The 25,665-nt window shown below is 44.6% G+C and overlaps 1 protein-coding gene across 2 annotated transcripts in view; it reads right to left on the minus strand.

Moving 5' to 3' along the window:
- Positions 1-241: 241 nt before the first annotated feature.
- Positions 242-25,665, minus strand: part of ECE1 (endothelin converting enzyme 1) — a 187,313-nt gene continuing 161,889 nt past the window's right edge. For both annotated transcript variants that reach the window (XM_036742976.1, XM_036742975.1), the window contains exons 14-19: positions 23,752-23,855; positions 22,614-22,724; positions 19,977-20,044; positions 10,306-10,496; positions 4,522-4,617; positions 242-3,183 (exon numbers count right to left, since the gene is read on the minus strand). In XM_036742976.1, coding sequence (XP_036598871.1) covers positions 3,007-3,183; positions 4,522-4,617; positions 10,306-10,496; positions 19,977-20,044; positions 22,614-22,724; positions 23,752-23,855 — 747 coding nt within the window. In that variant the 3' untranslated portion in view covers positions 242-3,006. The remainder of the gene's footprint in view (positions 3,184-4,521; positions 4,618-10,305; positions 10,497-19,976; positions 20,045-22,613; positions 22,725-23,751; positions 23,856-25,665) is intronic.

A 25,665-nucleotide genomic window follows, 5' to 3' on the forward strand; every position in this document is an offset into this window, starting at 1 on the left:
CCTTAGAACGTAGAATGTCAGAAGTGGGAGAGTCCTTAGAACCTGAAATGTCAAAGTTGAGAGGGCCCTCAGAACATGGAATATCAGAGTTGAAAGGAGCCTTACAGACAATCTAATCCAACACTCATTTTCTCAGAGTGGAAACGGAGGCCTCCCCAAGTGACTGGGTTCTCCTGCTTTTCCTCCTCCCCTGACTCCCAGGCCCTTAGTGCTTGGCTGCCCTCAGACACAGACGCACGTGGCCCTCAGGTAGAAGTCCTTTATTTCAATTACAAAAGTGCCACAATGAAAACTACAGTAGCACAAAAAATAAAAATAAAAATGAAATCCCCTTCCCCCCAGTTCCCACATCCATCCACACACCTGGTAAGCAGGCTGACAAGCCAGCCTGGGCCCCCGGGACAGGCTCCCTCCCCAGCAGCCCCTGACCTATGGCTGCATGCCCTGCGGGGCTCCTGAGGAGGCGGGTGGCCTCCCCGCTCCTGGTCTTTCCCTTCCAGTTTTCTCTTTCTTTGCCTTGCCCCCTCCCCCAGCCCCACACAACATGTGGAAACAATCAGGACCTTCCACATTCCTCTGAAGGATTACCCAGCCCCGATCACTTCCAGCTGGGATACCAGGTTGCCCTTCACCCTGAAACTCCTGAGAATGGAGACAAATGGATGAAGGGAGAAGGGGGGAGGGAAGGAAAGGAGGAGGGGAGGAAAAGGAGAGAAGAGGGGAGGTAGGAAGGGAAGGAAGGGGAAAGGAAAAGAGAAGGGAAAGAGGGGAAGGGAAAAGAAAGAAGAAAGGGGAGAGAGTGGGGAAAGAAAGCTGGGAGAGGGGAAAATCCATGGAGATATGGAAAAGAGGAAGGAAAGAAGGGGTGGGAAGAACAAGAAGAGAGGGACACAACAGCCACGGAAAGACACACGTCAGATGTGATCACTCGAAGAAAGACACATGCTCCAGTGGCTGGGCCCCAGGCCTACCAGGGCTTGGTCACATTGGCTTGCTGGGGTTTTTCTTGGAGGGGGTAGGGGCTGGAGAAAGGGAGAAGACTTTACTGGAACTGGGCCTGGGTCGGATAGCTTGGGCTGCTGCCTTAAAAATCCTCCCTGCCTTCTTTCCTCCTCCCTAACGGACCCCAAAGTTCTGTAGAAATGACCGAGGCCCTGGAGAGCTACCCCTGGGACCACAGATTTTTGCCCAACTTGGCGAGGTAGCCAGGAGACTGACCATCTTTAGGGGGAGGTGCAGGAGCCCATTCAGCTTAGGGTAGAAGAAACTACTGCTTGACCCAAAGTGAGAAACTCAACAGAGACTCTGTGTGTGTGTGTGTGTGTGTGTGTGCACACGCGCGCGCGCGTGCTTGAGTATGTGCATGTAGGGGTGGGTGGCCTTGAAAGCCAGTCAGACACTTGGTGGGAAGTCTTTGTGGAAGAAAGCAGTTCTCCTTAGGGCCGAGCCCTAGATAAGGCACTAGAGGACTGAAGGCCTGGGCTGAGATGGTACTAAGGTCATGGTGGGTAGGGGGTGAGGGTGGGGAACCAATCCAGCCTTCCTTAGAGGCAGGACCTACCATCCCCAGAGGCCCTAGTGGCCTGAGGAAGAGGAGCCCAGAGCCCTGACATCCCCAGGGATAGCTTGGGGTTAGCCAAGGGCAAAGAGGATGGACGCCAGGATGCTTCAGCTTAAGACACAGTGGCCAGGAGGGGTTTTCTGACCCCCTACTTTCTCTACCAGGATCCTCAGGCAGATTGTCAGCATGGCCAGGGGGCCCAACTCTAGCTGGCCATGGCCTGGGGCTGACCAGAGTGGTGGACACTGAAATGGCTGGAACTGGAGGGGCTGAGGGCAGGAGTCAGCAATGGGTATGTATCAGCCAAACGACAAAAAGAAGACATTGAGGGCATTGAAGCCTTAGGAAGCCCAGGCTCTGAAGCTACAGCCATCCCTTCTTTATGGGGCAGGGAGGTTTGAGGTTTCTGCTGGCAAGATGCAGACAACCTAAGTAATTCCACTCTCTAGCCCCTCCTCCTACTATAAATTCCCTTTAAAAATGGACCATAGGTAGATGGGATTATCTTCCCTATTCCCATCCCCTTTGGGAAGGCAGAACCCTTGCTCAGTAGCTGTGGGCTCTCACTGGCTGAGCACGGGGTGGGGACTTCAGGATTTAGGTGCCAAGGAAAGGGAAGGAGGGACGGTGCCAGAGACTGATTCTGCCATCCTGAATCTCTCCTCCTGATTTCCTGCCCTCCTCTCTACATAATGGGACTCCTGAGGAGGCCCAAGAAGAAAGTCCTCCAGTTACTCTGAAAACCTCAGGATGCCCTTCTGGCCCCCAGAGGCTTGAGTCCTGGGAATCCTGCTTTCAGCTCAGCACTACCAGCCCCTGCCTCAACTCAGCAGCCAGTGGAGGGGGCTGGAAAAAGGTTGTCACTGTGGGGCTTCCCTTGTCCACAGGTTATTAAAAAAAACATAATAAATATACCAATCCTTTCTTTAAAAAAAAAGTGTTTTAAATGCATTTTTCCCTGAAGATTTCCAGTGTATTCCACAATGTTCCAAAATGAATTTCCCCAAAATAGAGATTTTTTTAAAGCACTTAACGCTATGGTGTTTGTGGGTGTATCTGTCGTTAGCCACTACAGGTAGGACGAGTAACAGGCAATGATGCCAGGTCCCTGCCCTTGTCCCCAAGCAGCCGGACAGACACACAAACACCTGTCATGGCCGTTGCAAGAGTTGATGCACAAGTAATTTGGGATTACAGGGGTTTTCACAGTGGATCCAATCTCTGGTTGGCACCAAAAGCCCATGGCCTGGGACCCCTTCCCACGGAGAGCTCTTCAAGGCCAGGAGGGAGGGTTCTTGGGTGAGGAGGAGGGCCAGGGCAATGCCCTCGAAACTGGACAGACGGGGCCAGCTGTTGCATTCCCTCCCTTCCCCTCCCCCCAGGGTCTTTGTCCTGCCTGTCCTTCCCATAACTCCTCATCCTCCTCCTGCCACCTGCATTCACCTCTACCAGACTTCACACTTTCGATGGGGGTTCATGGGGGAGCCAGGGGCACACTGGAAGTGCTCTGAGAACTCCTTGGAGTTGGAGACGGTGCCGATGACCCGGAAGCGAGAGGGGCTGTGGGGATCTGTGATGAGGCCTTCATGGGAGCTCTCGGGGGTACGGACTGAGCACCAGACCTGCATTAGGGGGAACAAATGAGAGAGGTCAGGGTGATTGGGGATGTGGAGAGAGTCAGGATGGCGTGCCTTCTTTTCCTGCTCTGGAGTTTCAGGGGGAGGAGAGACAGAGTGATGTAGTGGCAACATTGGAGCATTAGAATTATGGGTCTTGGGTTCAAATCCCAGCTCGGCCTTTTACTAACCAAGTAACCTTAGGTGAGTTGCTTAACTTCTTGCGGTCTCAATTCCCTCATCCATAAAAAGGAGCCTGTAAAGTCCTTTTTTATCTCCAAGATCCAATAATAATAATAATTCATATAGCTCTTTAAGGTTTTACAAAGCACCTTAAAAAATCTCATTTGAGCCTTACAAAAACCCATCAGTATCTTCATTTGACAGATATGGAAACTGAGGCTGGCAGAATTTAAATGGCTTGCCTAGTGTCAGGCAGCTAATGGTTGTGTCTGAAGCAGGATCTGAATCCAGATCTTCTTGACCTGCCATTCACTGCCATATCCATTACGTCATGCTGCCTTTTTCAAGGACAGTCCTTCCAGCCCTTGAAAGACTGGCAGGGAGAAGGGAGCACAGGATAAGATGGGGAGGATGGGGTCTGTCTAGAGCCTCTTTGGGACAGCAGGGGGAGCACAGCCCACTCAGACTTCCTAGTGCATTCCCAGGTCTCCACCAGGCTTGGGGGTCTAGGAGAATCAACTCTCATCTTCTCATAGTTTTAGAGCTGAAAGGGGCCTGGGAAGTGATGCGATCTGACACCCTCTGCCTGCCTCAGTTTCCCCATCTGTAAAATGGGGATCATCATCACACCTACCTCCTAGGGTTGTTGGGAGGGTCCAATGAGACCATGATTGTAAAGCACTTGGCAAACCTTAACTATACAAAGGCTGGCTAGGATTACAGATGAGGAAGCTGATGCACAGGGACCAGGGGCATCCAAGCCAGCTGTGACAATGGCCCTGGGCTCAGTCTAGTCTCCCTGGGAATCCGCTCTGGAGCTATGACAGCAAACATTTCTGTAGCATTTTAATTAAGGTTTGCAAACATTTCCTCATCTGACCCTCACAACCACCCTGGGAGGTGGGGGAGGGGTGCTGTTGCCATTATTCCCATTTTACAGATGGGGAAACTAAGGCTGACAGAGGTTAAGTGACTTATCTCCGGTCACACAGCTCGTGAGTGTCTGAGGGAGAATTTGAACTCGGGTCAGCCCCTGTAAATGCCTTCCACACTTTCCCATGGCCTCTGCTCTGCTCACTCTCCCTACACTGGATCTCAGGGGCTGTGCTTGGCAGACGCTTGCTCAAGACAGTCTTGTAGAGGACAGACCAGAGAACCCACCTGAGCAAACCCAAGAAAGAAGAGCTGGTTGTTGGTAAGGCCCAGGGTTGGCAGCGTCTCCTCCTCCCCGTTCTTCTGCACCCAGTTCTGATAGGCCTGTGGGGGGCAGAGAAGAAATCTTAGTGCTCCTAAAGAACAGGGAGCTGCACTCAGCACTTGGGGGCTGATGGTGGTGACTGGGCCTTCCAGGGCCCAGAAACTTTGGGAGATCTCAGCCGACCCTGTGAAGAAGAGGGCTCATTCACTTATTCATTCATCAGACATTTATTTTTTTTAGTTCTACTTTTGTTTTTATTTATTTAATATTTTTAGTTTTCAGCATTGATTTTCATGAGTTTGAATTACAAATTTTCTCCCCATTTCTACCCTCACCCCCCACTCCAAGATGGCATATATTCTGGTTGCCCTGTTCCCCAGTCAGCCCTCCCTTCTATCACCCCACTCCCCCCCATCCCCTTTTCCCCTACTTTCTTGTAGGGCAAGATAGATTTCTATGCCCTATTGCCTGTATATCTTATTTCCTAGTTGCATGCAAAAACTTTTTTTTTGAACATCTGTTTTTAAAACTTTGAGCTCCAAATTCTCTCCCCTCCTCCCTCCCCATCCACCCTCCCTAAGAAGGCAAGAAATTCAACACAGGCCACATGTGTATCATTGTGTAAAACCCTTCCACAATACTCACTATATTTTGCTCCTTCCTATCCTACCCCCCTTTATTCAATTTTCTCCCTTGACCCTGTCCCTTTTCGAAAGTGTTTGTTTTTGATTACCTCCTCCCCTTATCTGCCCTCCCTTCTATGGTCCCGCCTTTTTTAACTCCTTCCTCCTTCTTTCCTGTGGAGTAAGATACCCAATTGAGTGTCTATGTTATTCCCTCCTCAGGTCAAATTGGATGTGAGCAAGATTCACTCATTCCCCCCTCACCTGCCCCCTCTTCCCTTCCTACAGAACTGCTTTTTCTTGCCACTTTTATGTGAGATAATTTACCTCATTCTATCTCTCCCTTTCTCCCTCTCTCAATATATTCCTCTCTCATTCCTTAATTTGATTTTTTTTTAGATATCATCCCTTCATATTCAACTAACCTTGTGCCCTCTGTCTCTCTCTATATGTATATTCCCTTCAGCTACCCTAATACGGAAGCTTCATGAATTATACACATCATCTTTCCATGTAGGAATGTAAACAAAACAGTTCAACTTTAGTAAGTCCCTCATGATTTCTCTTTGTTGTTTACCTTTTCATGCTTCTCTTGATTCTTGTGTTTGAAAGTCAAATTTTCTATTCAGCTCTGGTCTTTTCACTGAGAAAGCTTGAAAGTCCTCTATTTTATTGAAAATCCATATTTTGCCTTGGAGCATTATACTCAGTTTCACTGGGTACGTGATTCTTGGTTTTAATCCTAGCTCCATTGACCTCTGGAATATCATATTCCAAGCCCTTCAATCCCTTAATGTGGAAGCTGCTAGATCTTGAAATATCCTCATTATGTTTCCACAATACGCAAATTGTTTCTTTCTGGCTGCTTGCAGTATTTTCTCATTGATCTGGGAGCTCTGGAATTTGGCAACAATATTCCTAGAAGTTTTCTTTTTGGGATCTTTTTCAGAAGGTGATTGGTGGATTCTTTCCATTTCTATTTTACCCTGTTGTTCTAGAATATCAGGGAAGTTCTCCTTGATAATTTCTTGAAAGATGATATCTAGGTTCTTTTTTTGGTCATGTCTTTCAGGTAGTCCAATAATTTTTAAATTATCTCTCCTGGATCTATTTTCCAGGTCAGTGGTTTTTCCAAGGAGATATTTCACATTGTCTTCCATTTTTTCATTCCTTTGGTTCTGTTTTATAATATCTTGATTTCTCACCAAGTCACTAGCTTCCACTTGCTTCAATCTAATTTTTAAGGTAGTATTTTCTTCAGTGGTCTTTTGGACTTCCTTTTCCATTTGGCTAATTCTGTCTTTCAAGGTATTCTACTCCTCATTGGCTTTTTGGAGCTCTTTTGCCATTTGAGTTAGTCTATTTTTTAAGGTGTTATTTTCTTCAGTATTTTTTTGGGTCTCCTTTAGCCAGTCATTGACTTGTTTTTCATGGTTTTCTGGCATCACTCTCATTTCTCTTCCCAATTTTTCCTCTATTTCTCTAACTTGCTTTTCCAAATCCTTTTTGAGATCTTCCATGGCCTGAGACCAGTTCATGTTTTTCCTGGAGGCTTTTGATGTAGGCTCTTTGACTTTGTTGACTTCCTCTGGCTGTATATTTTGCTCTTCTCTGTCACCAAAGAAAGATTTCAAAGTCTGAGTCTGAATCTGAGTCCGTTTTCGCTGCCTGGCCATGTTCCCAGCCAACTTACTTGACCCTTGAGTTTTTCGTTGGGGTATGACTGCTTGTAGAGTATAGAGAACTTTGTCCCAAGCTTGAGGGGCTGCGCTGTTGTTTTCAGAGCTATTTCTACACAGCAAGCTCTGCCACACCAGTGCTACTCCTCCCCAGAGAACGGCCAACCCAGACTGCGACTCAGATCTAAGCTGGCTCAGTACTCCCGCTCAGATCCACCACTTAATTCCTCCCACCAGGTGGGCCTGGGGCCAGAAGCAACTGCAGCTGTAGTTCTGTAGCTGCACCACCTCCATTGCCCCTGAGGTGGTGGCCAAACTGAGAACTCCTTTCATTCTGTCCCAGTAGTTTTTCCCACTAACCTTCTCTGTTGTCTTTGGTGTTTATGGGTTGAGAAGTTTGGTAACTGCCACAGCTCACTGATCCAGGGCGCTAGGGCCTGTTCCACCTGGCTCCCGGTCTGGTTGGTCTGGGCATGGCTCATGCTGGGCTCTGCTCCACTCTGCTCCCAGCTCCGTGCGGTAGACCTTATCCTGTGACCATCCAGGCTGTCCTGGGCTGGAGCCCTGCTTCCCTCTGCTATTTCGTGGGTTCTACAGTTCTAGAATTTGTTCAGAGCCATTTTTATAGGGATTGGAGGGACCTGTTGGGGAGCTCACGCAAGTCCCTGCTTTCCAGCCGCCATCTTGGCTCTGTCCCCATTCGTCAGACATTTAATAAACTCCTACTACACGCTAAGTGCTGTGTATGTAAAGCTGAAAACCAACAATCTCTGCCAGCAAGGTGCTTCCCTGCTACTGTTAATTAGTCACTCAACAAGCACCAAGTGCCTACTGTGTAATAGGCACAGGGGAAGCATCCAAAAATGTCATCCTGGCCTCCTCTTTTTCTCTCATGTTCCCTATATCTAAATGGTTACTTCCACACCATACCTCACACATGTTCCCTTCTCTCTACTCACACCTTAATTCAGGACTTCTAGACCAGAGGTATCAATGCTTCTGGTAGGCTCCAAATGTGGCCCACAACACTCCCACATGCAGCTTGAACCAGATTAAAATGTAATTGGGAAATACTTTACAATATAAGTAAAGTGCAACAAAACATAGATGAGAATACATTTTAAAACTAATTTACTGTGCACCTTATGTATGGGGATCCTTATGTATGGATTAGTGGCCCCTGTTTTCATTTAATATTGCTGCTCTAGACTAAAAAAAAATTAGTCTTTGTTATTCTGAGTTTGAAAAACACCAGTAAGTGTGAATGTTTTTGTATACAAAGAAGAATAGAGAGGATTGTGTATGAAACCAGGAATTTCCACATCTAGCTTGTCTCCTTTTAACAAGATATAAATCCAATGTGTTAATTTCAAAGCTGTCTCGCTTATCTGCGTTTCCTCCTGACCCCCCTTCTGTATTTTTCTGTGCCTTCTTTAAATGATTCTTTTCCTCCTATTGCTCTTTTTTGGGCATGACTACCGCTAGCCTTAACAACTCAGCCAATTAAAAAAAATCAATTCTTTAACAATTGAGCGCAATCAATCAAAATAAATCCATGCAAAGATGTATGCTTCATTGTATTGGATATTAGAGGTAACAGGGAGCCTCTGAAGGTTTCAAGCAGAGGAGAAACCCGGTTAGATCTGTAGCTTGGGGAGATTTTTTTCCTTCCTCTTTCTTTCTCCCATTCTCTCCTCCTTTTCTTCCTACTCTTTCACTCCTTTGCTGCCTCTTATCCTGGTGATTTTCTGCCTGGAATCCCCAGGGAAATCTCTTAGGTCTCTAGCAGCGACTTCTGAGCTTGTCAGGAGTGGGAACTGAGGGAGGTGGCTCTCATTGGGACCCCCATCTCTTGCCTTTCTCAGACAACCCAAGGGAGTTCAAAGAAAATGAGAATTCTGCTCCCTGAGTTAGGCAGCATCAGAGGAAGGGGCCGATGGATGCTATATTTACTGCGTGCCATAGTTCCCCCAAACCTGTTTATTTGTGCCTTTTTGGTGCTCATCAGGCCATGTAGCTCACCCTACCCTTTCTCTGGAACCTTCCACATCTACAATCTTCCACACTAAAAACTTCTACTGTGGAAGCTTCTTCCCTTTCCCATTCTCCAGTCCCTCAAATTAGGTCTTCTCTTATGAGAATTAAAATGCACCTACTGCTTTTAGCATCACTGGCTGGTTTGTCTCCTATTACTCCCCTCAATTTAGTATACTGAGAGGCAGAGGGGTATAGTAGATAGAAAACAGGCCTTGGGGTCATGAAGCTCTGGGTTCCAGTCCTGCCTTGAACACATGGGGCTGTTTAACCTGGGCAAATCACTTAACCTCTCATTGCCCTCTAAGTCTATAAGGTTGCAGGAAAGGAGCTGACCTTAATTAGGAGAAAGAGACCCTGATAAAAATGAAATACCAGAGTCAATCCAAAAACAAAATCTAGTCTGTACTCCAGTCAAACTGCATTCCTCTGACCCCCAAAAACATTCTCCAGAATTCTATCCAAAAGTTCCCTAAGCCAGAAGTGTACCCCCTGCCCACAACACACCCTGTTAGATTCCTACCCACTCCTACCTACCTCCTCCATGAAGCCCTCCTTGATTTTTCCCCTAGGCTGATTTTTACATGGTTCTTTAAGACTTTTAAAGCACTTTACGAATGTTATCTCCCTTGATGTTCAAAACAGCCACATGAGGTAAGTACTGCATGTACTGCTTCTGCCTTTTTGCATGTCCCAAAGAAATCAAAGAAAAAGGATCCACATGTAAAGGATTCACAAAAATATTTATAGCAGCTCTTTTGGTGGTGGCGAGGAATCAGAAACTGAGCAAATGCCCATTAAGTGGGGAATGGTATACGAAAGTGACAGAATCCTATTGAGTTGTAAGAAATGATGAAGGGCACAGTTTCAGAACCTGGGAAGACTTGGATGAACTGATGCGAGGTGAAGTGAGCAGAACCAGGAGAACAATAACAACAGCAACACTGCAAAGATAATTAACTGTGAAAGACACAGGAACTCTGCTCCACGAAACGACTAATTGAAATCCGAGAGGACCAATGATGAAGAATGTTACACACTTAACAGAGAGGTGATAGATTCACTGTGAGGAATGAGACAAATATTTTTGGGAGATGGACAATGTGGAAATTTGTTTTGCTTGACTATGAATAATTATTACAAAGTTTTTTCCCCTTTTTTGTTTTTGTTTTGTTCTAACGGTGGGGAGGAATGGGAGGGAAAGAAAATAAATTTTTGTTAATTGAAAACAATTAAATTAAAAACAAACAACCCCAACCCTCAATTTAAATTTAAACTCGGCACATAATAGATGTTTAATGAACATTTGTTCAGGGAGGGACAACATCCCAGCAAAATATGTCTGCTCTGTCATTGTTTCAAAGAAAGAAACCAAACCACTGAGGCTGCTAGGCTTCCACTCAGCTCTTACCCTATAGGCCGCCTTGAGACCCCCGTTGTCGGCGATGTTCTCTCCCAGGGTGTGGCGGCCATTCACTGCCTCTCCGTTGACCGTATAGTTGCTGTATTGCTCTACCATGCACTCAGTCTGCTGCTTGAATGCTTCCACGGAGGAGTTCTTCCACCAGGGCCGGAGATTGCCATCTTTGTCATACTCCCGACCTAGGGTCAGAGAGAGGAGGCTTAAGAGGGGGAAGCCATCACGGTCCAGGGACCTTCTGTCTTCCTCTCCCCTCTTGTCGGCAGAAAGAACCACAGTGTGCTTGAAGCAACTGACCATAGCTATACCATAGTACCTATGGTACCACATGGTACCATAGGATAATGCTCTGGACTATTAGCCCCATGAGGCTTTGTCTTATCTAAACTTTGAGTCTTCTTTTTAAAAAAAAAATTATTAATAATAGCTGACATGCATATAGCACTTAGGGTTTGAAAAGCATATTACATACACTACTTGATCCTCCCAACAATCCTGTGATGTGGGTGTTATCTCCATTCTACAAATGAGGAAAATCAAAGGGCTTTCCAAGGGTCACACTGCTAATAAGTTCTGCACACAGAAGGTAGCTGATCAATGTTAGCTGAATCACTGGTTTCCCTGGGTGGCTGGGATTTCTTCTGAGGAACAGAGGGTCAACTGGTCATGAATAGATACAATAACCATTTTGAAAACTAGGAACCTGAAGCCTAAAGTAAAATGACCAGGCCCTCCAAAGACTCACATCTAGGTTCTTTACTTTACATTAGACTTTGCATTGATTGGAAGATGGGGGTGGAAGTGAGGTTGCCAAAAACTCCCTAGGGAGGAGGTGACCTCTGGTCCTTCCGATGATCAAGTCATTTAATTTTCCTTGGCCTCTGTTTCCTTCTATGTACAAGAAGGAAACAAGCATTTATTAAGCACCTACTACATGTTAAAAGCTTTACAAATATCATATCATTTGACCCTCACAGCAACCCTAGGAGGTAAGTGCTATTAATATTCGTATCTCACAGTTGAGGAAACAGAGGCTGAGAGGAGTTAAGTAACTTGCCCAGGGTCATACAACCAGTAAGTGTCTCAGGTGAGATTTGAACTCATGATTTCCTGACTCCATCAGCACTCTATCTCCTATTCCACCCAGCTGCCACAAATGTAAAATAAAGGATATTCAATTGACAAATGGTCAACGGATGTGACCTCTCAAAGAAAGAAATTCCATCAGCTATCGACAACGACGTGAAAAAAAAATGCTCCAGATCACTAATAATTAGAGAAATGGACATTAAAATATCTCTGTGGTTTCATTTCACATCCATCAGCTTGACAAAGAGGACAAAGAAGGAAAGCGACAAATGTTGGAGGGGCTTTGGAAAGGCAGGCACATTGATGTACTGTTGGCGGGGCTGTGAACTGGTCCAGCCATTCTGAAAAGCAATTTGGAACCATTCCCCCAAATCACTAAACTATGCATACTCTTTGATCCAGTGACATCACCACTAGCCCATGCCCCAGTGAAATCAAAGAAAGAAAAAGAGATGCCATGGGCACAGTAATCTTGATAGCAGCTCCTTTTGTGGAGGCAAAGGGGATGCCCATTGACTGCGGAATGGTCGAACAAGTTAAGTTCACGCAGCCAGTGTGTGTCAGAGGTGAGGCTTGAGCCCAGGTGTGTATGCTGACTCCAAAGGCAGCCCTCTATGCACTCCATCATTAATCAAAATAATCACTAATATTCATATAAGTGTTTTCAGACTTATAAAGTGATTGCCTCATGATAACCCTAATAGACTGCAAGGTCCAAGAGGGTAGGGGCTTCATAGAAGAACTGGTTGCTGGGGTGGAAACTGGTGGGGGAAAGTAACCATTCTACCTCAAAATCTGTGACTGAGGAGAGAAAACCTGGGCATCATCTAACATGGACCCTAAATTTTTGGACAGGAGAGTTTGAAAAGTTTGGAGAAAGAATAGATAGCATCCTATGGACCCCAAATGACAGAGAAGTAAAAGCCCAGGAGGGATGGAAAGCTCCCAAGAATCAAATCCTAAGGATGCAAAGAGAAATGACTCCAAAGAGGAAGAAAAGGGGAGCTGTACAAAGAGACTGGTGGGGGAGCACGGGAAACTCAGACCATGTCAGATTTCTACAAGACGTGTAGAGAAGATGAGAGTAAGGGCAGGAAACTGAGAGTGAGCACAAACATCTGGTACAGGATTCGAAGGATAGAGTGCCAGGAATGTTCAAACTCTGAACGAGCAGGGCTAAGCAAGGTTGGCTGGATGATTGTTGTCCTGTGTTTTCAAAGCAGACCAAAATGACATCACTATGTTGGATTCAAGATACAGGATGTCCGACTGTGGCTGATCAGACCAATACGAGCTCAGAAGGCTCTACCACAGGTTGGGCACAAACAGTCCACATGAACATCTGCAATGGTTTCTTTTGAGCTACTGCAGTTCTGCTTTGCTCATCGAGCACAGCACCCTCTTGGATTCAGGCACACTATGCTGGGTGGTCCTATGCCAGTGTCTCCCACATCACACAATTGATTCCAAAGTTCTTCAGAGAGACATTGAGAGTGTCCTTGTATCATTTCTTCTGACCACCATGTGAGCCTTCCTTGCATGAATTCTCCATAAAATAGTCTTCAAGGCATTTGAACCACGTGGCCAGCCCATGGGAGGTGAGCTCTCTGCAGTACTTTGAATGCTTCACAATTTAGCTTAAGAAAGAACTTAGTGTCTGGTACCTTATCCTACCAGCTGATCTTCAGAATCTTCCTAAGACAATTCAAACGAAAGTGATTCAGTTTCCTGGCATAGCACTGGTAGACTGTCCAGGTTTCACAGGCATACAACAGTGAGGTCAGCACAATGGCCTCTGTAGAACTCCAGTTTGGTAGGCAGCCTAATAACTCTTCTCTCCCACACCTTCCTTTGGAGCCTCTGAACACTGAGCTGGCCCTGGCAATGCATGCGTCAACATCATCATCTCTGTGTACATCTCTGGGAAGTATACTGCCAAGGTAAGTGAGCTTATCCAAAACATTTAATATTTTTCCATTTGCTGTAACCGATGATTCCATGTATGGATGGTGTGGTGCTGGCTGTTGGAGGACCAATGTTTTCTTGGTGTTAAATGTTAGGCCAAAATTAACACAAGCAACAGAGAATCAATCCATACTTCATTGCATTTCAGCTTCAGAGGCTACATGGAGTGCAGAATCACCTGTAAACAAAAAGGCATGCACCAACTCTCCCTCAACTTTAGTCTTAGCTTGTAGCCTTTTCAAATTGAAGAATTTACCATCAGTATGGTAGCTGACCTTGATGCCATGTTTGTCCTTACTGAAGGCATCTGACAACACTGCTGAAAACATCATGCTAAAATGCATGGGAGCAAGCACATATCCTTGCTTCACCCCACTGGTGACTGGGAAAGCATGAGAGCATCATCCATTACCCAGAAGCCATGTAAGCATGCCATCATGGGAGTGGCATACAATATTGATGAACTTCTCCAAGAAGCCAAGTTTTGCCATAATTTTCCATAAGTCCTCATGACTGACAGTATCAAAGGCCTTGTTCAGATCAATGAACTTTGTGTACAGACCTCTGTTCTGTTCCTGGCATTTCTCCTGGAGTTGTTGGGCAGCAAACACCATACTGACCTTTCTGAAGCCAAACAAGCTCTCAGGTAGATGACCATCTTCCAGGTGAAGGAGTAGCCTATTAAGGAGGACTCTGGCAAGAGTCTTGGAATTTTGCCATTGATGACTGAGAGATGACACCCTACCAACCCCACCCTGTAATGGTCACAAGGCAACCCATTTCCTTTATCTTTAGAGAAATGGACAATGGAGACATCCTTGAACTCCTGGGGGATAACCTCTTCTTGCCTCATAGCCCAAAAAATCTCAGTCAAGTTTTACATGAGCAGTGGACCTCCTGCCTTATAAATCTCAGCTGGAATAGAATCAGGCACTTTGTCATACAAGAGAAGCCTAATGGTATTCAAAACCTCTTCTTCAGTTGGAACTTCAGCTAGTGAGGGACTGACTTTAACCTGAGGTATACAGCCAATGGCTTCAGCATTGATTGATGATGGTCTGTTCAGAACACTATGGAAGTGTTCTGCCCATTTCTCTAGGATCATGTCCTTATCACTAATCAATGTAGTTCCAACAGAACTGAGTAGTTGAGAGGCACCATAGGTCTTTGGCCCATAAACAGCCTTCAGAGGGGATGTAGAAGCACTTTGGATTGTCACTCTCTGCATAAAACTCATCTGTCTTCTTACTCAGTCAAGAATCCTGCATCTCTCTAAACTTCACTTGTACTTTACTTTTTATGTAACACGTTCAACGCTGCCTTCTCAGAGATGAACAAACTATCCTGCTGGTAAACCCTGTGGGGTTCTCATTTTTCATTGAGCAGTTTCTGAATTCCTCATAATTTACATCAAACCAATCCTGATGTTTGCAAGTGTTCTGGCCCAGATGAGTAAATGCAGTGCTATACACCAAATCTCTGAAAGCTGCCCACTCCTTTTCTGCTCCACTGTTACCAACCATGTGATGGCTCAACTTTCCCTCCAAGTTAGCAATGAACTGTTCCTGCTTTGTAATCTGTTGACATTAAGTCTTCTGGTAGCTGGTAGTCATCATGCCTTGGGGCCACTTTTGTTGAATGCAAATACTTAGCACGGAGAGGATAAGTCTATGATCAGTCCAGCACTCTGCACCACACTTCTCCTTCATCACTCTCACATCCTGTCTGTCCCTTCTCCTGACAATGACATAATCTATTAAATGCCAGTGTTTGCTGTGAGGGTGCATCCATGAAGTTTTATTGCATTTAGGTAAAGAGAAAACAGTATTGGTGAAGATATCATAAGATACACAAATCTTCAGTAGTAAGTGACTGTTGCTGTTGCTGTTTCAATGCATTCCTCCTAAGGACTCCCTGATATGTCTGGTAGTCTGTTGCTTACTCTTCCACTAAAGTCACCCAGAATTATTAGCTTGTACTCTTTCAGCACATTGATAACGAGGTTCTCCAGGTCTTCATAAAATTTTTCTTTGACCTCATCAGGATTTTTCATGGTGGGAACAGAAGCATCGATAACGTTGGCATGGTGCTTTCCTACAATGGGTGATCACATTGTCTCGAGCAATGACAGCATTGACTCCTTTTGGGAGGCATACAAGCTTGTTGATTAGATTAGTTTTGATTGTGAAACTTGTGCCACCTCCAAGGTGCTCCTTGTCACTGCAGCCACTCCAGAAGAACATGTATCTAGCTCCAACTTCGGTAAGCTGGTCTTCATTTGCCAGCCTTGTTTCACTCAGGGCTGCTATGTGGATGTGATACCTGCTGAGTTTTCTCATAACAAGAGCTGTTTGTCTTTCAGGTCTATTGGATTTCATGTTGTCCATAAGCGTGCACATATTCCATGTACTCATAGTGAGTGGAATCATCTTTGCAAAAGTTTTTGTACATTTTTTGTATTTCAACCACAAGGTGGGATCCCCACCTACCATGGTAAGCAGGCCAGGGTTGGGCACATTTCCTATCCCCTTCCTCATGCCAGGAGGTGAGTTGCACAGTCCTTCAAAAGGCAGCTCAGACACCCAGGGGGCTGCTGCTTCAGTTGAGGGAGAAGACGACCCTATAGCCTGGGCCACCTGCGTGCAGGTTTGTGACTACAGCTCCCAGTGTATCCATACCTGCTGCTTTGTCACTTTCCTGTAGCCATAGGACTTTGAGGTAGGTGAAAGTGAATAAAATGATACAGATGGTGCCTTTTGACTAGTGCATAACTTAGATTTAAGTGAGGCAGAGCTGCATAAACTTGTTGGCCTCACTCTTTCTTCCAGAGTCATAGGAGTCCAATGGCAAGACAAAAATCAAAATGACTAGTGATGGCTTAGGATGCAGTGGGTGACCTTGGCATCTTCAATATCTAACCAAGTTCTAAGTGCTTCAGTTGCCTTCACGGACATTGGAACAAACTGTTCTCATCTGCCCATCCCACTGGGGAAAGTCTTCACATGCTTGGGCTAGACACTTCCCTAACTCACCGATGGGCTTCAGAGCCCTTGGTTACCCTCAACCTGGTTTAGCCCATCTGCTGAAACCATTTTCCAGGGTGTGGCCTCAGCACATGCTATAGCTTCTTGGAACTACAGGTGAGAGATGGGTGAATCAGGTAGACACCAAAGGTGGATGAGCAGCCCTCACACCACAGGTATTAGTCTCCCCTGAACACACCCTACACCCCAGTAAGCACAGAATGTCATTAAAAATAAAAAGGGTTTTTTTAAGCTAATGTATATAAAGTGTGTCTCAAACCCTGAAGCCCTATATAAATGTCAGCACTTCTGTTATTATTACTACAACAAGCTAGATCAGTGAAAAGAGCGGGATCAAAGAAAAACCTAACTTCCTCTTTGGAGGGCATGGGATGAGGATGATACTCAGAGAACAGAAAGCTTTGGAATGGGAATCGATGAACAAAAGTGGCTAAGTGAGAACTGAAACCCAAGATAAGTAGGGAGAAAATAAGCACCTGGCTGCCCTCGATGAATTCAGGTTATCAGGACCAGGCAAAATAATGGATGCCTCCACCCTCAGGCATGTTATGAGTACTTGCAGACACTATTATACGATGATCAACAGTGAACGACTTAGCTACTCTCAGCAATACAACGACACAAGACACTTCTGAAGGACTTATGATGAAAAATGCTCTCCACATCCAGAGAAAGAGCTGATGGAGTCTGAATGGAGATGAAAGCATACTTTTTTTAAACTTTCTTTTTCTTGTTTTTTTTCCCTCTCTTTTTTCTTTTGGTCTGTGTTCTCTTTTGCCATGGCTAATGTGGAAATATGTTTTGCATGAATGCACACATATAATCTGTATCAAAGTGCTTGCCTTCTCAAGGAGGGATAGAGGGAATTTGAAACTCAAGAATTATAAAAAAAAATGTTAAAAATTTTTTTTACATGTAATTGAGAAAAAATTAAAACATTCTTTAAAAAAAGAAAGAAGAACTTGCAGATGTGATGGCTTAACCTCTTTCAGCCATTGCTGAAAGACTGTGGAGAATAAGAGAGATATCGGAGAACTGGAGAAAGGCAGGTGTTTGAATTTTCAAAAAAGGAGGAGGGGAGCCTCCGCAAACTGTAGGCCAGTGAGTGTGGCTTTGATTCCTGGCAAAGTTCTGGAATGGACTATTTAAGGGTTGGCAAGAGAACATCTGAGAAAGGAAGACATGGCTACAAAGACCCAGCATGACTTCATAAAAATCAGGTCATGCCAAACTAACTTTATTTCTTTTTTTGACAGGGTTACTAGTCTGGCGGATCCAGGGAATGCTGTCAGTCCAGTTCAGCTAGATTTTAGTGAAGCCTCTGGCAAAGCTTCTCAAGGCCGATCGTGTGGACCAGTCGGAAAGCTCGATTTGCTAGACAACAAGACAATAAGATTCTGTTTGGTCGAATGGCCAGAACCAAATTGTTAATGCTTCAGTGCCAACTTGGGAAGAGACCTCTAGTGCAGTGACTTAGGAATTTATGTTTGGCCCTGTCATAGCTGTTTCAGATTTTTATCCATGATCTGGATAAAGGGAAAGATGACAGGCTTGTCCAATCTATTGACACCACAAAACTGTGAGAGGTAGCTGTGGGATGGTAGGGTCAGAATTCAAAATGATTTTGTGACAGGTTAAAAGAGAGGCCTGAATGGAGGGGAACTTAATAAGGATAAATGTCAAGTCTTATACTTAGGTTCAAAAAATCAACTTCAAAAATACAAGATGGGAGAGATGTGATTGAGGAGCAGTTTTAAGAAACGATCTGCTGGGCAGTTTTGTTACTGCTGTGCTAAATTCAACATATACTTAAAAAAAACCCTCTGTATATAACAGAAGTTTGGATTTTGATATACAATTCTCAGCCAATTTCTAGTCTTATTTGTACAGAGGGTGCCAAAAGTTTTAGTGCAGTTTTAAGCCTTCATTGCTCAAATACAAATAAAGAAATACCAATGTTTGTCAAGTTCATAATAAAAATGAAAATGAGGGGAGGGTGGGGAAGATCTACAAGCTTACTTTGAATTTAAGTCAGCTGTGGGATACAGGAGCTAAGAAGGCTAATATGATCTTGGGCCACTTTGAGAGGCAGAGTGTCCAGGACCATGGAGGTCATAATCCCCCTGTACTCTGCTCTGGGCAGATCACATCTGGAGTGCTGCAGCCAGTTCTGGGTGCCATAATTTAGAAACGATACTGATAGGCTAGAGAAGGTCCAGAAAAGGATAACTAAGGTCATGAAGGGCCTTGAGTAAATTGAAGGAATGAAGCATGGAGACAAATGAAGGAATGGGTTAAGTTTGGCCTGGGGAATAGATTTAGTAGGAACATGAGAGCTGGCCTCAAGGGCTATTTAAAGGGCTAAAAAATGGAAAAAGGAGGAGATTTGGCTTGGCTCCAGAGCACTGATCCAGGAACAATGGCTGGGAATTGCAGAGAGGCAGATTGAGACCCGATGTAAGCAATTAAAGCTGTCTAAAAGCAGGAGAGGCGGCCTCTGGAGGCCTCTGGTTTCCCTTCATTTCCCTCAGTCTTTAAGCAAAGTCTAGATGACCATGAGCCAAGCATCTTCTATAAAGGATTCAGATTCAGGTATGGGTTGGACTAGATGTCCCCTTCTGACTTTGAGAGTCTACAGTTCTGCATCTGTACCTTATCTGAACTGTCCCAGTGCCTACCAAAGGGCTTTGTACACAGACGGCGCTTAATAGGTATCTGTTGAAGCTATATGATAATAATTATTATAGTTAATTTTATAGTATATTTTAATAGTTTATTATATTTATTATAATTTATAATGGATTTAATCTACTATAGAATTATCATAAATTATAATATAGTTATTTATTACAATAACTACATTAGATTTATTAAAATTGTTAGAAATCAAATACTGATTATTATCAACTTAACAATTACAATAATAATTTTGATCTTTATTTTAATATTGGGTATCCTCATCTCACCCAGGCTAGAAGTGCAGGGGCAAATCACTGGCCCAATCCCACTGCTGATCAGCATGAGCACTGTGACCTCTGTCCTCTTTAGGCGATGTGGTGGCTCTTGCTTCTTTCAGCAGCAGGGAGTATAGGCAAGCCCTACTATGCTTGTGTGTGATTATCACTAGCAAGCTCATTTTATAGATGAGGAAATTGATTCCCAGAGAGGGAAAGCTGCTTGTCTTAGGGTCACATAATTAATATTAGAGGCAGGATTTGAACCCAGTTTTCCTGATTTCTTTGTATTATATCAGCAGCACCATGTGTTTTACTACCTGTGTGCCACTTTACATAGGCTGGTGAAAGTATATGGTGGGCTGGGAAGTTTGGGGGCTTATTTTCAAGGCTTGGTTAAGGTGCCTCTGATTCTGGGCCCCTTATGTCTGGGTAACAGCAAACTCAGACATCAAGATTAGTCTCTGGGAATTAGGGCTTGCTCAAAAGCAAAACCTCATCCCTTCCTTGCATCCACGGCCAGGCATTCTGGGTCCTGAAAACTTTAGAACAGAAACAGGCAAGAAGATGAGGGGACTCAGGCAGTAGAAGGCTCCTAGAACTAACTCACCTTGATCATCAAAGGCGTGAGTCAGCTCATGGCCCACAACAACCCCGATTCCGCCGAAATTCAGTGACCTGCAGAGTAAGGAAAGAGGTGTTACATGCTGGATATGAAGGGTAGGTTAGGACATGAAGGGGTGTTAGCTTTTTCCTGAGTGAATAAAAACTTAGCTGGCCCACCCACTATTTTAAGCCAGCCCCAGACCACTGGACTGTGCTCACATCCCATCCGGCCATTCACCTCTGCCATCCTAGCATTTGCACAATAATTGAATCAATAGTTGCTTTGATAATTAAATCAATACTTACTGCTTTCTATGGCCATATTCACAATCTATATGACTGCTTAGATCATAGCTCCCTTCCCTGGCCACCACTACCCTACGTGTGTTATCTCCTCCTATTAGACGCTGAGGAAGAAGAATGTTTCTCTTTTGTAGCTGTGTATCCAGCACCAAATTAGTCAATGGCAAGCCAAGTAAAACTTTCCAGCACACAGTAGGAGCTTAATAAATGCTTCTTCACTCATGAATTTCCTAATCTTATGACCCTCAAGTCATAGGACCATGGAATTTAGCACCTGAAGGAAACTAGGTGGTCTCTAAGTTTCCTTTTCACTCTGAATTTAAGTTCTTCTGATAGGTCAACAAGCATTTATTAAGCACTTACTGTGTGTCAGGCATTGGGCTAATAGTAGCTAACATTTATATTGTGATTTAACATGTGCAAAGCACGTTTAAAAAATATTATCTCATTTGATATTTGCAACAATCTTGTGAGGTAGATGCTACTGTACCCACTTTACAGACAAGGAAATTGAGGTGAAAGGTCCTGCCCAGGGTCACGCAACTCATAAGTATCTGAGGCAGGATTCTAATTCAGGGTTTCCTTACTCCAAGTCCACAATTCCATCCCTCTGTGCTACCTACAGAAATAGCCCCCTGCCCTCAAACAGCTTATTCTATGATCCCAGAGGTCATTCAGTTGAACTCCCTCATTCTAGAGGAAGAAACTGATATCCAGAGAGGGGGAGAGCCTTGCCTGAGGTCACATAGATAATAAGGAAATTCCAGTCATCTACCTCTAGTTTTAGCATTCTTTCAAATGTCCTGCAGTTCCTTTATTCATTGAAGGGTGGTAAGTGAGTCTGGGAACAAGGTAGAAGGATCATGGTCCACTTACACGTGCCACAGAGGACTCTAGTCTGAGCCACTAGGCATGGGCAAGGCCAGGGTCCTGGGGCCCACATGGGACTAAGCACTTCCTATCGAGAACTTTACCTGGTCTGAACATGACTCAGAAGAGGAAGGAGGCAGTGAGCATTAAGCCTCTATCTGCCAAAGAGCAGATTTAACTCTTTGGACAATGTCCCCTCCCCTGAGTCCATCATTTCTTTGAGAGAAATTATTATCAATTATTGTTACCAAGATTATCAATAGCTAGCATTTATATAGCGCTTTTAAGGTTTGTAAAGCACTTTACATGTAATATGTCTTTTTGTGAGGCCAGACGGGCATTTTTCATCTCTGGGGTCACTGATCTTGCCTGGGTCTGACCCCTCCAGATGAGAAACTCATCAGATCCCCCATATCCCTCTAGGGATGTCCTAGATTCCACTCTGTGGGAGAGCCTCGGGTTTCATCAAAATCTGGGGGAGGGGTAGGGATTGAGGAGTATCTTAAGAACTTGAAAGATAGCTAGATTTAAAGTTAGGAAAACATGGGTTCAAATCCTGCTTCAGACACTTTACTAGCTATGCGACTTGAACAAGTCAATTTTAACTTCTCTTGGGTTTCATTTCTTCATATGTAAAAATGAGCGGGGTGGACTTGTTGGCCACTCGGGACCCTTTCAGCTCTGACTCTGTGACTCTATGATGTCAACCCTTCCCTCTGAAGCTCCCTGGAGAAATCCCAATGATAACACCTGATAATAACAGCTCCCATTTCTCTAGGGTTTACAGAACAAGGTCTTCACAATAGCCCTGTGAAGCAGGTGACAATTGTCTCCATTTTAAAGATGAGGGAACTGAGGCTCAGAGAGAGAAAGTGGTTAACCAGGGTTTGGGATTCAAACCTGGCTCTTTCCACTAAACAGAAATGCTAATTATCTATGCCCTCCCCCACCCCCACCCCATGTTCTGTTGAAGGCTCAGGGCTGTTTCTGCCTGAGTGGATTCATCTTTGTAGAATGTCCAGTCATGGTATGAAGACTGGGCCAAGAATCTGTTATTACCAAGAGTTCTTCCCTCTGAGGATGCATCCATAACTCAGTTATGGAAGGCTCTCCCTCTTCGTCCCTGACTCAGTTTACCTGGCTTCCTTCAAGAGATCCAACCTCTCCTTCTGCTGGAAGCCTTCCCCAGTCCCCCAAACTGCTAGTACCCACCCTGCTAACATTCTATCTATTCTGTAAGTAACTTATAGGTTTAGATACATGTTATCTCTACTCATTCTCACTCTCGTCAGAATGTAAACTCCTTGTGGGCAGGACCCAGTTTTGCCTTTTTTTTTTTCTTTATATCTATTATTTAGTTCAGCCCAGCGCCTAAGTTAAAGAAAGGCTTTTTTGACCGATTGACCGAAGGGAAGGAGGAGATGGGAAAAGCTGAAATAGGCCACAGGACATTTCGGAAACCTCATACTTGGGGGACGTGCGGGTGTAGAAGGGAGCCTGCAGGATTCCAGCCGGAAACACGATCTCGTTCTTGGTGGGTGAGTAGTAGGCGTTCACCGTGGGAGGGGTCATACTCCACCTGCGTGAAACACGAGAATCAAAGGGCCAGAGGTCATGGGGGGAAAGCCAAGGATCACCCCACTGTTTTGATGCGCTGAATTTCTACCACTCACCCTCTCATCATCCTTCCCCCAAACCCTCCCCTGCTCCTACCTTCCCCATTGCTGGAGTGGGTACCACCATCCTCCCAGTCCCACAGGCTCACAACTGAAATGTCATCCCAGGTTTCTCCCTATCTCTCACCCCCTCTATCCAATATGTTACTAAGGCCTGTCAACCTCACCCTGCAACCCTTCTTCTGCATGCCCCTTTCTCTCCTCTGACCCTGCTATCATTCTGGTGCAGCCTTCATCACCTCATGCCTAACCAATAACCTGCTGGTGGGTCTACCTGCCTCAAATCTCCCCCCACTCCAGTCTCCAAATATAGCGCTCTTCTCATTACACCATCTTGCTTCTTTCCATCTTACAGATGAGGAAAGTGAGGCTTGGGCAAATAACTCGCCTAGGGTCACACAGCTTTTACACTGGTAAAACCAGGTTAAACCCTGGTTTTCTGACTCCAGGTTCAGTGTTCATTTTCCTGTATCTTATGGCTTCATATACTACCTAGGATATCCATGTGGTACTTATCAAATGCACTGCCATGTTCAATGAACATTTATTAAGCACTGACTCTATACTAAGGACTGGAGATACAAAGGCAAAGACAAAACTATCTGTCCTCAATGAGGTTATATTCTACTGGGTAACCCAACATGTACTCAGATGGAAAACAGAGTAGGGAGAAAACACTCAGGTTTTATGTGATTATAAGCTTTGGAGCTGGAGGGACCTTGGAGGTCATCTAATCCAAATCTTTCATTTTACAGTTGGGGAAACTGAGGCCTGAAGATGTTAAGAGATTTGCCCGTGGTTGCATAGGAGCTAAGTGGCAGATCAATGATCACACTTCAAGCACTTTCCTTTCCCAATGGAGTCTTATGGTCACAGTTCCTATGCCTCCCCTATGAGCCCAGGATGATAGAGGGGGTCCAAAAAACTTACTGATCCCTGTTGGGAGCTTTTCTGAGCTGGTCTGCAGTGACTCTGGATGAGAAGTTGAAAAACCGCATAGCATTCTCAAAGTAAAGATCTGGTATGGCATTGTACTGGAAAAGAGAGAGATTTCTGGGACATACTCAACAAGTGAGAATACAGTCTCCCATTTCACAGGGCACACTCCCTTTCAGTCAGTCACCAAGCATTTCTTAAGTACCTATCAAATGTCAGGCACTGTGCTAAGTTGGGGATACAAAATTGGCAAAAGGAGCTCACATTCTTATAGGAGAGACAACATATACAAGATCTTCACAAGATAAATGGAAGGTAAACAAACAAACAAACATGAGGGAAGGTGCAAACAGTGCCAGAGACCAGGAAGGGTCTCTTGCAGAGGATGTGATTTGAGCTGAGTCTTAGAGGAAGCCAGGAGGTGGAGATGAGGAAGGAGAACATATCAGGAGTTGGAGACAGTTTAAGGCAGCATTCTAGGTCTTGTATGCCACATCTCAGGTTATCTTGTAATATTCTAAAGGAAAAGGTTTCCAAATTATGCTCAAATGATAGAATGAATTATAGTAAATAGTTTGTGATCATTTAAAGAATGAGATGATCACTAGGAACAAGCTTAGGTTCACTAAGAACTAGACAAAGCTCATTTTCCATTTTTGATTGTGTTACGAGACAGGAAGAGTAAGGAGATATCATGGACAACATAATAAACTCGGGTGTTGGTAAGGCATTTGGCATTTGATTTACATTAAAAATAGCAGAATATTTTTAGGAAGCATGATCACAAAATAAAAACAATAATAGGTTATTGCAAGTCATCACAGATTTTTAGGGATAAGTGAAATCCAAATATTTCTTCTAGGGAAATATTTCAGTTTGAGGTTCAGTTTAAAGGAGAGATTTACCAGATGTTCTGACTATAGTTTGTGATCAACACAGAACCTGTATCAGATAGCCCCTCGTTCTTCAAATTCAAAGGGCACTGTGGTTTAAAAGTTGGATCTAATTTGATCTGTCCCTTTAAAATTTCAAGTTCAAGTCCCAATTTCAAGTTCTGAAAGGCTGGGAGGGAAGATGTTGCTGGGAATCAAAGGGCACTAGAACAAGGAATGGTTCTGTCCTGGTATCTTTGGAGCCAAATTCTTGCCATTCCAATAATGCCCTTTGGGGACCAAATCCCTACTTCTTCCAACACCCCAAACCTTCAAGGAATTCTGATCGCTTACAATAAAGTCATGGAGGATTCATTCAACCTGCTCAAGTCTTCTAGAGGAGGCTTATGGTTCTAGGGAGACATCTGAGTGAATTGGGGGAGGTGAGGATTGAGATGCTGAATCAAAAGGAGCCTCAGAGATAAACTCATCCACTGGGTACCTGAACAGAAATTCCTTCTGCAATATCCCCACCAAGTCATCCAGACTCCACATGGAGACTTCTAGTAATAGGCCACCACCTCTCTGAATGGTCCTTGTGCCTGCTCAGTTCTCAAACACCAAAGCAAGTTGATTCATCTAGAAAAGGCTATGCCTCAGCCTGGAATGCCGTGTGTTTCTCCTCCCCCACGACCCAGCTCAGTTCCCTCTTCACTTATCAAGTTCCTCCTCATCCTTTAGAGAACAACTCAAACGTCACCTCCCCCAGGAAGCCTTCTCTGAGACCCCTCTGGTAATGATCTTCCACCTTGGACCTTGTAGAGCACAGTGCTCTGTGAGGTTTGCACGTCTCTGATGCACACAAGTAATGCTGTATATTAGAGCTGCCTCCATTACTGTAATGTGAGCTCCATGAAGGCAAGGACAATGACTTCCATAGACTCTGTCTCTTCTAGTACCTGGCATAATATTTTACACACAGTATATTCTTAATAAAGGAATGTTGAATTGTATGGTCCCCAATTCTTTTATCTTA

This window comes from Trichosurus vulpecula, chromosome 2, assembly GCF_011100635.1.
Source record: "Trichosurus vulpecula isolate mTriVul1 chromosome 2, mTriVul1.pri, whole genome shotgun sequence".
Classification (NCBI taxonomy): Eukaryota; Metazoa; Chordata; class Mammalia; order Diprotodontia; family Phalangeridae; genus Trichosurus; species Trichosurus vulpecula.